Source organism: Oncorhynchus tshawytscha, unplaced genomic scaffold (genome assembly GCF_018296145.1).
Source record: "Oncorhynchus tshawytscha isolate Ot180627B unplaced genomic scaffold, Otsh_v2.0 Un_contig_7103_pilon_pilon, whole genome shotgun sequence".
Classification (NCBI taxonomy): Eukaryota; Metazoa; Chordata; class Actinopteri; order Salmoniformes; family Salmonidae; genus Oncorhynchus; species Oncorhynchus tshawytscha.
The window spans coordinates 1,706-13,835 of NW_024609137.1; the positions used below are offsets into that span (position 1 = coordinate 1,706).

A 12,130-nucleotide genomic window follows, 5' to 3' on the forward strand; every position below is an offset into this window, starting at 1 on the left:
TTATGGTGGTAATAATATTAACAGCAATTACAATACATAATGAGAATTTTCTGGTACCCGTTGTAAAATGACTGTTAGTAATGGCATGTTAAAGACTAGTAATTGTGTGTTTGTCTCTCTCACTCACCAATTGTCTACTGTTCTAACACCTCTCTCTCTCTCTCTCTCTCTCTATTGTTCTAACACCTCTCTCTCTCTATCTCTCTCTAGGCTGTAGAAAAAGGAACCCTGAAGTGTAACTTTGCCGGAGTGGCTCTGGGAGACTCTTGGATCTCTCCACTGGGTCAGTATTTACCTCTCTGTCACGGAACCTCCGGACTCCCTCTGTCTACTGTTCTAACATCTTTCTGTCTCTCTCTGTCTACTGTTCTAACATCCGGACGCCCTCTGTCTACTGTTCTAACACATCCTCTCGCCCTCTCTGTCTACGGACTCCCTCTCTGTCTACTGTTCTAACACCTCTCTCTCTCCCTCTCTGTCTACTGTTCTAACACTCCTCTCTCTGTCTACTGTTCTAACACCTCTCTCTCTCTCTGGTCTCTCACGCCCTGTCTCTCTCTGTCTACTGTTCTAACACCTCTTTCAGGTCTCTCCTGTCTACTGTTCTAACACCTCTTTCGTCCCACTGTCTACTGTTCTAACACCTCAGGACGCCCTCTGTCTAGTTCTAACACCTCAGGACGCCCTGTCTACTGTTCTAACACCTTTTCCTCTGTCTGTCAGTTCTAACACCTCTTTCTGATAGCCTCTCTAGGCTGTAAAAAAGAACCGTCAGTGTAACTTTGCCTGAGTGGCTCAGGAGACTCTTGGACGCTCCACTCAGTATTTACCTCAGAGCGAACCTCCGGACGCCCACTCAGAAGAGCATCCGGACGCCCACTCAGAGCGCCCGGACGCCCACTTAGAGCGTCCGGACGCCCACTCAGAGCGTCCGGACGCCCACTCAGAAGAGCGTCAGGACGCCCACTCAGAAGAGCGTCAGGACGCCCACTCAGAAGAGCGTCAGGACGCCCACTCAGAAGAGCGTCAGGACGCCCACTCAGAAGAGCGTCAGGACGCCCACTCAGAAGAGCGTCAGGACGCCCACTCAGAAGAGCGTCAGGACGCCCACTCAGAAGAGCGTCAGGACGCCCACTCAGAAGAGCGTCAGGACGCCCACTCAGAAGAGCGTCAGGACGCCCACTCAGAAGAGCGTCAGGACGCCCACTCAGAAGAGCGTCAGGACGCCCACTCAGAAGAGCGTCAGGACGCCCACTCAGAAGAGCGTCAGGACGCCCACTCAGAAGAGCGTCAGGACGCCCACTCAGAAGAGCGTCAGGACGCCCACTCAGAAGAGCGTCAGGACATGACTTTTCCCTTGTGAATATCAGATAATGTCAGAACATGTCTGATAGAACCTTCAGCAGACAGCTGTTTTAAAAGTCAGACCAGTCTTTACAACACTGTATTGGCCAGAAAGGTCTACTCTTAAAAAACGCCTGAGATTTACCACTAGTGTCCAGTTCAGGCTCACTAACCACACGTGAACACGCTGCGTACCAAATACCACACTATTCCCTATATAGTGTACTACTTACGCCAAGAGCCCTATGGGCCCTGGTGAACCGTAGTGGCCCAACAGGAAACAAGGTGTAATTTGGTACTCCGCTGTTCCCTGTTTGGTCATGTGACTGACTGAACAAACGGTTAATCTACTGCTGCAGGTTTCTCCTTTTGTAAAACCCTGGTCTGGATGGCTCAGTACAGCTTCATGCATGAGGGGGTTGTTGTACTGTTCCGGTCAAAGTCACCAGGGGTGTGTTCATAAGTGCACACCCGTAGCAAACTGTTTTTTGCAATGTGACCAGTGTGTAACCAGTGTGTTCCCTACTGACGGTATAATCCGGGGTAGTGTTCAGGTAGGTCCCCTTTCGGTTTCAGCCCTCGTTCTGCGTTGTTCCACCCCCTGGCTAGCTAACCAGTGTGTTCCCTACTGACAGTATAATCCGGGGTAGTGTTCAGGTAGGTCCCCTTTCGGTTTCAGCCCTCGTTCTGCGTTGTTAGCTAGCCGGGGGGTGGAACCAGTGAGTTCCCTACTGACAGTATAACCCGGGGTAGTGTTCAGTATGGCACCACTGTATTGGATGAGTCCAGGTAGCCCCCTTCCATTTCAGCCCTGGTTGCTTCTGCGTTGTTAGCTAGCCGGGGGGTGGAACCAGTGTGTTCCCTACTGACGGTATAACCCAGGGTAGTGTTCAGGTAGGCACCCCCTGTTTGGTTTCAGCCAGGTAGCCCCCTTCTGCGTTGTTAGCTAGCCGGGGGTGGAACCAGTTTTTGTTCCCACTGACGGTATAACCCGGGGTAGTGTTCTAGGTCCCCTTCCGTTTCTTCTCCTCTTCATCTGCAGACTCTGTTATGACCTGGGGTCCTTATCTGTAACCACGGTGAGTTCCCTACACACACGGTATAACCAGGGGTAGTGTTCATGTTTTTTTTTTAGGTCATTTTGATGTGTTTTACAGCAGTTCTTTCTGCAGACTGGGTTGTTGCACCCCCTACAAAACCAGCTGTGTTTTGGTATAACCTGGGTTCTGTTCAGGTAGGTTTTTCCGGTTTCAGCACGGCCAGAGGTGAACAGTGATGTATGTTGTAATGTAGTTCTTGACCCCCAGTCTCCCCATTTAGCTAACCATGTGTTTTCCCTTCTAGATGACTGCAGACTGGGTTGTTTTAAAGTCTGGAGAGTACAAAATGCAGCTTGTTTTGGTACCTGGGTATTGTAGTTTCAGTGGAACAGGTCCCTCGACTGTCTGCGTTGTTTCCACCCTGGCTCCACAGTACCTAACCAGTGTCTCTGGTATAACCTGGGGTAGTGTTCAGGTCAGGTCCCCTGAAGGTTTCAGCCCTCTGGTCTGTCACTGAGCTGTCGTGGAACAGGGGTGGAAGGCCCAGAGCTCTGGTCTGTCACTGAGAGTGTCGTGGAACAGGTCAGTGTGTTGGTAGGTCACAGAGTGGTGGAACAGTCAGTGGTGTTGGCGTTGTCACACCCCCTGGTGGAACCAGTGGTGTTCCTGAATCACAGAGTGTGGAACAGGTCAGTGGTGTTGGGGTGAATGGCACCACTGTATTGGGAGGTCAGTGGTCCCCTTCAGTGAATCCCATTTTGTTTTGTGTCAGGTCAGTTGTGGTGCCTGAATCAGAACTGCACTGCAAAGCAAACTTCAGTTCTGTGTCTGTCATCTGCAGTGTCGTGGAACAGGTCAGTGGGGGTCCTGTATCAGAGTGTCGTGGAACAGGTCAGTGGGTGAGCTCTGTGTGAATCTGTGTGTGTGTGTGAATCAGTGTCGTGGAACACAGTGGTGTGGTGTGCAGCAATAGTGAAACAGAGTGTCGTTTTCCATGTGTTTGTCAGTTTTTTGAACAGGCACATTTACAGGTCAGTGGTTTGATGTGTTTGAATCACATTCTGGAACAGGTCAGTTCTTGTCTGTGAGACTGTCGTGGAACAGGTGGTGTTTTAAAGTGAATGGAACAGGTCAGCTTGTTTGGTGTTGGTGTGAATCAGTGTCGTGGAACAGGTCAGTGGTGTCAGTGTGTGGGTGTGTGTGTCGTGGAACAGGTCAGTGGTGTGTGATGGTGTGAATCGGGAGTGTGAGAACAGGTCAGCAGCAGTGTGTGTGTGAATCAGGCGGTGGAACAGGTCAGTACCTGAAGGCCACAGAACAGGTCAGTGGTGTGTGTGTGTGAATCACAGTGTCGTGGAACAGGTCAGTCGTGTTGGTGTGAATCACAGAGTGTCGTGGAACAGGTCAGTCGTGTTGGTGTGAATCACAGAGTGTCGTGGAACAGGTCAGTGGTGTGTGTGTGAATCACAGAGTGTCGTGGAACAGGTCAGTGGTGTGTGTGTGAATCACAGAGTGTCGTGGAACAGGTCAGTGGTGTGTGTGTGTGTGTGAATCACAGAGTGTCGTGGAACAGGTCAGTGGTGTGTGTGTTGGTGTGAATCACAGAGTGTCGTGGAACAGGGTCAGTGGTGTGTGTGTTGGTGTGAATCACAGAGTGTCGTGGAACGGGTCAGTGGTGTGTGTGTTGTGTGTGAATCACAGAGTGTCGTGGAACAGGTCAGTGGTGTGTGTGTGTGTGTGAACGCCATGGTCATTCAGCTCCCGTCTGATTTCAGAACACAAACGGAGTCAACTTCTACAACATCCTCACCCAGGAACCTGATGAGGAGATGTCCTCCGTGGCTGGAGAAGGATTCCTCTGTAAGATGCCTTTTCAGTTCCGTCTTAAACGAGAGAATAACAAACAAAAAAAAGGGTTTATTTGAACATCCTGGTACATATATGCAGAAACATACATGAAATATGATGTCATACAATATTTAAAACACAAGTTAAAAAAGTTTTGATACAAATGATACTGTCTGTGAGAAGATGGTCCTTACTAGATTACACCGTCACTTCCTGTTTTTTTAAAATTGGTTTACTTTCCGTGGTCCCTCCCACAGCCCTGCTGATGCGGCACCACATTAGCCCCCTCCACCGCCAATCACTGAGCCAGTTGATGAACGGGCCAATCAGGAAGAAGCTGGGAATCATCCCTCAGAACGTCACCTGGGGAGGTAAGACACTGCTACTGGGTCAAAAAATAGATTCATTTTAAAAAGTGCTTATATTTAATTTAACTTTTTTGGTAACCGACCAAATTCACATAGACGTATGTTTTATAAATCTGTCATTCTACTTGAAAGGAAGTCTAAGAAGTGGTAGATCTATTCTATGTGTGCTATTTCTATGCTTCACATTCTTAAGTTACATTTTGTGCGTCTTGTACACCAGCTTCAAACAGCTCAAATACAGTATTTTTGGTTATGGAAAGCTATTGCACCGTAATTTAGATGTTACAGTGATTATCTACACAATGACTGTTTTGTCACAAACTGAAATTAGGCAAACTATTTAAAAAATATATATATAAATATATATATAAATGTAACCAGGAAATGGTTGCATATTGCACCTTTCTTTAGAAATAAATGTGCCCTCTCTGACCTCTGTCTCCTGCTCCACTTCTCAATCTCTCACCCTCCTTCCCTCTTTCCCCCTCTAGGTCAGGCTGAGGCAGTGTTCAGCAGCATGTCAGGTGACTTCATGAAGTCAGTGGTGGACGTGGTGGATCAGCTGTTGGATGCTGGGGTCAACGTCACCGTCTACAACGGACAGCTGGACCTCATAGTGGACACCATGGGTCAGTGATTCCCCTAGCTAGAGTTGTTTACAGGTCGGAGGGGCACAGAATCATCATGCAACACTTACATTTTGTAGTGAAATCCGTGGAAGCATAAACAGTGGAGGCCGGGGAGGTGTCGTCAGGGCCGGGGAGGTGTCGTCAGGGCCGGGGAGGTGTCGTCAGGGCCGGGGAGGTTACTTTCTGAATGGAATCAGTTAGTAGCAGCTTGACAGGGGCTGATGTGGATCTGGACGGGGGCTGATGTGGATCTGGACATATTATTTTTCATCAGCAGGAATCCGATTGTGGTCTTAATTAAAGTGGTATTGACAGGATGGACTGGAGCACATTAGGAGGAGGAGTTTAGAACAGGAACTCAGGCTGTTATTCCACAGGCTGCGATCCGCCACAGACTGTTATATTCCACAGGCTGGGATCCGCCACAGGCTGTTATATTCCACAGGCTGGGATCCGCCACAGGCTGTTATATTCCACAGGCTGTTATATTCCACAGGCTGTTATATTCCACAGGCTGTTATATTCCACAGGCTGTTATATTCCACAGGCTGTTATATTCCACAGGCTGGGATCCGCCACAGGCTGTTATTCCACAGGCTGGGATCCGCACTATGCATCTGTTGCAAGATCACATTTTTTTTACTGGTTGTCCACTGGTCTCAAAAACAATGATTGACAGGCAGTTTAAACATGTTGAATTCAACCATTATCGGGTTACAATACACATTTGTGAACAGCCATCCACAACAACCACAATCCTTATGGCGCATAGCTAAATGAGAGAGCAGCAGTGTGATTCACATCAATACGCTATGTAGATCTCATAAATGGTATCCGTGTTGCCGTAGACTACACCACTGCTGTCATCCTGACCTCCGTTTATTCAGGTTGGATAACCTTTGGATGCCGACAGCAGTCGCACCATTGGAAGACATAGCTTGGACTGTAGCCTACAAAAGCCCATTCCTGCTCTTTTCTCGCAAATCCATCAAACACATCTGGTGTGTCATCGTGGTTTCTGATTGGTGGTCATCATTTGGCGTGTCATCGTGGTTTCTGATTGGTGGTCATCATTTGGCGGGTCATCATAGTGGTTTCTGATTGGTGGTCATCATTTGGCGTGTCATCGTGGTTTCTGATTGGTGGTCATCATTTGGCGATGGTCATCATAGTGGTTTCTGATTGGTGGTCATTAGGATAGTCATCATAGTGGTTTCTGATTGGTGGTTAGTCTGTCTCAAGTGGAACAAACTTAAACTTACGCCTTTTTTCAATGTTGAAGATTTTTACGCAAACATTATTTCTGAATTTAAAAGTAATCTGAGTGATCTAGTTTTTCAAAAGTATCTGTAGTCATCTGATTATATTTTAGCTGGTAACAGATTATTTTTTATAATCTGTTACACTCCAACCCTGGCTATAGTGAGGTCAACCATTAATCAATATTACCATTAATACATTGACTATTGGTCCCTGATAGACTTTCATACATGAGGATTGTTGATTGGATACAGATGATCAATTGATCACTGATTTTGTCCAATCACAGGTCAGGAGCAATGGGTGAAGCAGCTGAAGTGGGTGGGGCTCCAGAGCTTCAGCCAAATGAAATGGACTGCCCTCAATGACCCTGCCTTCCCGGGGGTGACCGGCGCCTTCTACAAGACCTACAAGAACTTCTCCTTCTACTGGATCCTCAAGGCTGGTCACATGGTGAGGAAACCGAAACATGTGTCCGAAAATCTCTTTTCTTTTCAACATTATATTTATTAGCTTTTCAAACGGGGTCAAGCATCAGAGTTGGTACAGTAATATTGATCTCTCCTTTTCTCACAAAGTGCAACCTTGTTTTACTTCCCTTCATGGGTTTTGAAACAAAATGACTGGTATATGGAAACATCCTCTATAGCCCATGCCTACATAAATCCATTGTTTTTACAATGGTGGAGAGTAGTGAATGAGTGTACACTTCAGGAGGGAGAGATTATTGGGACGTGACCCTAGTGTCGGAGTAGGAAGGTGATGCAGAAGATTGAACCCCAGTATTCAGTCATTATAGCCTTTCATTGGGAATATCTCAATTGCGTCCTCTCTCCTTCTCAAAGCCTGTTGGAGGAGAAGATGAGAGGGGAAGGGCCTCTGGCGTTCTCATCCAATGGGTTTTGAGAAGGAGACAAGGAGAAAGGTTATGCAATTGAGATCCTCCCCTAGTTTCATTTTTGTCTTGCACTCCCATGATTCATTGCTCTCTCTCTGTTACCAGATCCCCTCGGACCAGGGACCCATGGCACTGCAGATGCTGAAGATGATCACACAGCAGGACTAACACACTCACACACTCTCTCACTTAATAACACACACACACGCATACCGCACACACTAGAGCTGGACGATATGGAGACAAACAAATCCAGATTATGATATATTTCCTTTTTTATTTGTTGCAATATTGTTAAATCAGTTATTTTGGGGGGAGGTGTGCTAAAGCCGGACCACATGGACTAAAAGTCCGATCGTGATGAATGTAACTATAGTGTTTAATGGTTAGTTACTTTACATTAGCGAAGAGCTGGCTATCGGGATGAATGGAACTATAGTGTTTTTAATGGTTAGTTACTTTACATTAGCGAAGAGCTAGCTATCGGGATGAATGTAACTATAGTGTTTAATGGTTAGTTACTTTACATTAGCGAAGAGCTAGCTATCGGGATGAATGGAACTATAGTGTTTTTAATGGTTAGTTACTTTACATTAGCGAAGAGCTAATAAGAGCATCTTCTGTAAGATGAGGCAATAAGAGCGTCTGTTAAATGACACATTTTTAAAAGGTCATTCCTTCATCTGCAGGAACCCCTTTTTTTTTATAGTTCTATTGGTCCATTATTAAGTTAGGACTGTGATCGGGAGGCGGGGGTGAGCCAGTTCAGGAAATGAACCATAACGTTGGAGGCCAACCGCCGATAAACCCCACCTTCGCCCTGTCGGACTTTGCTTTCCTGCAGTTCTGTTAACGACGTGTTTGGCAGGCGGGAGAGAAGGACACTGCTAGCTAGGACTCCGTTACACAAGGTGGGAGGCAGCGGTAACTGGTTGGTTGGTAGCTAGCTAGGACTCCGTTACACAAGGCGGGAGGCAGCGGTAACTGGTTGGTTGGTAGCTAGCTAGGACTCCGTTACACAAGGCGGGAGGCAGCGGTAACTGGTTGGTTGGTAGCTAGCTAGGACTCCGTTACACAAGGCGGGAGGCAGGGGTAACTGGTTGGTTGGTAGCTAGCTAGGACTCCGTTACACAAGGCGGGAGGCAGCGGTAACTGGTTGGTTGGTAGCTAGCTAGGACTCCGTTACACAAGGCGGGAGGCAGCGGTAACTGGTTGGTTGGTAGCTAGCTAGGACTCCGTTACACAAGGCGGGAGGCAGGGGTAACTGGTTGGTTGGTAGCTAGCTAGGACTCCGTTACACAAGGCGGGAGGCAGCGGTAACTGGTTGGTTGGTAGCTAGCTAGGACTCCGTTACACAAGGCGGGAGGCAGCGGTAACTGGTTGGTTGGTAGCTAGCTAGCTAGGACACAGAGTTTCGTTCGCCCCTCATCATAATTTTATTTCCCTTTTGACCAACATTTAAATCTCTAGATTAGAATATCATGTGGCCCTCAAGCATGAAGATCAAGGCTAACCTACTTCATGGAGTGATTTGTTTGACAATCAGATGAAAACCAGTCATGATGTTGTGTTCATGGCACATTAAAAGGTCATACATTTTCACAGTTAAATGACATGTCTTCACACAGAAGAGGTCCCATGAAGAAAACATGTCTCCTTATGGAAATCAAATGCCAGTCCAACTGATTCATCCTGGTGCCAGCCCGGAGGGACAGGTAGAGAGTTTTCATAGCAGGAATCAACAACAATGCATAGACTATTACTGTTGACCAGGTAATGGTTCTAGAACAATCCACAGGAACGTTGTGTAGCAAAATTCCCCCAAAGAATGGTTCTAGAACAATCCACAGGAACGTTGTGTAGCAAAATTTCCCCAAAGAATGGTTCTAGAACAATCCACAGGAACGTTGTGTAGCAAAATAACCCAAAACGATTTGGTATGAGGAAGATGTTGTCTGTAATTTTTGTTTTATCGTCCCAGCTCTAGTACATGCACTCACACACACTCTCTGATGCCAGCTGGAATGGCTCCGTCGGATTTAAGGCAATCAGGAAGAATCACCAAATATAACCGACTGCTCAGTCCAGCATCATAGATTGATCTCTATCCCGTACCATTACTGATGACCAACTGCTCAGTCCCTCATCCATACTGTACCATTATCCACCACAAAATCTGCTTCCATACTGGTGCACTGAATAGGGTGCCATTTCAGATGGTGCACTATATCAGTGTTCAGCTCGTCTCTTGCAGCAGTAGCTCTGGTCCAGGGTGTTTTTTTCCCCCCGGCTTCACTCTTCACTATTGGAAGACAAAGATGAGAGAGCAGCTGAAAGACACCCTGCACCAGAGCTACTACAGAGAATACGGACTGGTACTCAAGATCTGTTGATTTAACTGATTGATTTTCTTTGTAAATTTGAGGTGTGAGAACAATAAATACAAGTTTTTTTTTTTCTAAATAGTGTGCCTGTTTCAATGCTTTGGTGGAGATTTGTTGACTAAAATATGAAACTAAGTCTTTAATTCTGTCATACATTTCTAAAATGTCCTTCATGTTGTTTTGTTAAACAGAACTCTGTCAGACCTTCAGTAACCAACATGGAACGCTGCAGTGGGAATGTTATGACTCCAACATGGAACGCTGCAGTGGGAATGTTATGACTCCAACATGGAACGCTGCAGTGGGAATGTTATGACTCCAACATGGAACGCTGCAGTGGGAATGTTATCCAACATGGAACGCTGCAGTGGGAATGTTATGACTCCAACATGGAACGCTGCAGTGGGAATGTTATGACTCCAACATGGAACGCTGCAGTGGGAATGTTATGACTCCAACATGGAACGCTGCAGTGGGAATGTTATGACTCCAACATGGAACGCTGCAGTGGGAATGTTATGACTCCAACATGGAACGCTGCAGTGGGAATGTTATGACTCCAACATGGAACGCTGCAGTGGAAATGTTATGACTCCAACATGGAACGCTGCAGTGGGAATGTTATGACTCCAACAACGCTGCAGTGGGAATGTTATGACTCCAACATGGAACGCTGCAGTGGGAATGTTATGACTCCAACATGGAACGCTGCAGTGGGAATGTTATGACTCCAACATGGAACGCTGCAGTGGGAATGTTATGACTCCAACATGGAACGCTGCAGTGGGAATGTTATGACTCCAACATGGAACGCTGCAGTGGGAATGTTATGACTCCAACATGGAACGCTGCAGTGGGAATGTTATGACTCCAACATGGAACGCTGCAGTGGGAATGTTATGACTCCAACATGGAACGCTGCAGTGGGAATGTTATGACTCCAACATGGAACGCTGCAGTGGGAATGTTATGACTCCAACATGGAACGCTGCAGTGGGAATGTTATGACTCCAACAACATTCAGAACGTTTTTTTAAATAGTATCTTTATTGATGCTTCAATTCATTTAGCATGTGGTGAATAATCTTTTTCTAGATGAAAGGATGCGTAGCGTGCAGTTTAAACGTGTGCTTGCTTTTCTCCTTAGAAAAAATAAAAGGGTGTGTGTCACTTCCTGTCGCGAGGAGACTGGTGCATCCTCTGGAAATCCGTAATGGGAGGGGCCACCGCCTCCTTCGTTCTCCGATTAACGTATTGACACGCTCCTTGACCACTTGGTTTCTGGGTCACGGAGGAGTCGCAGAGGGGAAGGTCTTTTGCCCAAATGGGGTCTCTATGTATCGGAATCTCTATGTTCTGTTTGAAGTATCCTTCCCTTGCTCTGCACCCAGAGCAAGACAATGGACTGCGTTCTGGCTTACTCTCACCTGTCCAGTCCTGCTTGCTCTCCGAGGATTGAACCTGGGGGCACGTTGTAGAGAGCTCAACAATGCACCTTTTTAAAGGCAATGTCCCTGCATCTACTCAGATTGCATTCACAGTAAGGGCTGCAGATGTCTGCTCAATCAGGAATTACCTACAGCGTGCTTCATGTTGGATTCTGGCCTTAATTGCGTTCCCCTAATTGTTCTGGGAAGATAATTATATTTTTTAATACTTTCTTGACTAGAAAAACATGGTTAACTCTATAGGTGACTAGGAGGATCACATCACTACAAACTAGCTTACTGAATCAGGTTATCACTGACTGGACAGGAAGTGGAGTAGCAAGTCCAGTAGTACATCCCAAATGGCACCCTATTCCCTATATAGTGCACTATAGGGAATAGGGTTCCATTTGGGACAGCCAGTACATTGCTACCCTTTCAGTGTCTTATGATTGGTCCGTCCTCTCCTCAGTATAACTGAGACTCCTCCTCCCCCATTGGGACTCAGGAACACGGAACCCCTCCCGGGACACGGGTTCCACCACCAGTTCTAGAAGACCTGGAGGTTCTGGAACCGTCAGCTCAGTCACACGGAATAAGGGGCAGTAGGCTCGGCCAATCAGGGACAGCTTGCCAGATGGGATCCGGGGTCTGGACCCCTCAGCCGGCGCCAGTACACCAGGAAGTGGCGTACGAGTTGGGCAGGGTAGCGCCAGCGCAGGGTGGCGTTGAGATTAAGTTTATTGGCGCCCCTCAGCCACACCACGTCATAGAGACACACACTCTGGACTGGGAGGGGAGGAACGGAGAGGGACTCAGCATCCAGGATCTGGGAGGAGGGAGACAGACAGACATCTTATAAGAAACACGGACACACAAATCAATCACTTTTATAAATGACTAAAATGTACAAACACTTACAACTTATACTG

General features: G+C 47.0%; 2 protein-coding genes across 2 annotated transcripts in view; one reads left to right on the forward strand and one right to left on the reverse strand.

The window, feature by feature from the left end:
• Nucleotides 1–210: 210 nt before the first annotated feature.
• On the forward strand, nt 211–7,850 carry scpep1 (serine carboxypeptidase 1; the record flags this gene model as incomplete). Its single annotated transcript, XM_042314307.1, has 8 exons — nt 211–283; nt 2,387–2,414; nt 2,903–2,966; nt 4,160–4,244; nt 4,490–4,603; nt 5,092–5,229; nt 6,779–6,942; nt 7,493–7,850. Coding segments are annotated over 8 exons (729 nt in total), but the record flags the coding sequence as incomplete, so codon positions are not given.
• Nucleotides 7,851–11,424: 3,574 nt separating this feature from the next.
• Nucleotides 11,425–12,130, reverse strand: part of LOC121844325 (cytosolic endo-beta-N-acetylglucosaminidase-like) — a 28,566-nt gene continuing 27,860 nt past the window's right edge. Inside the window, 2 exon segments of the mRNA XM_042314305.1 lie at nt 11,425–11,844; nt 11,847–12,027. Of these exon segments, the coding sequence (XP_042170239.1) occupies nt 11,645–11,844; nt 11,847–12,027 (381 nt within the window). The 3' untranslated portion in view covers nt 11,425–11,644.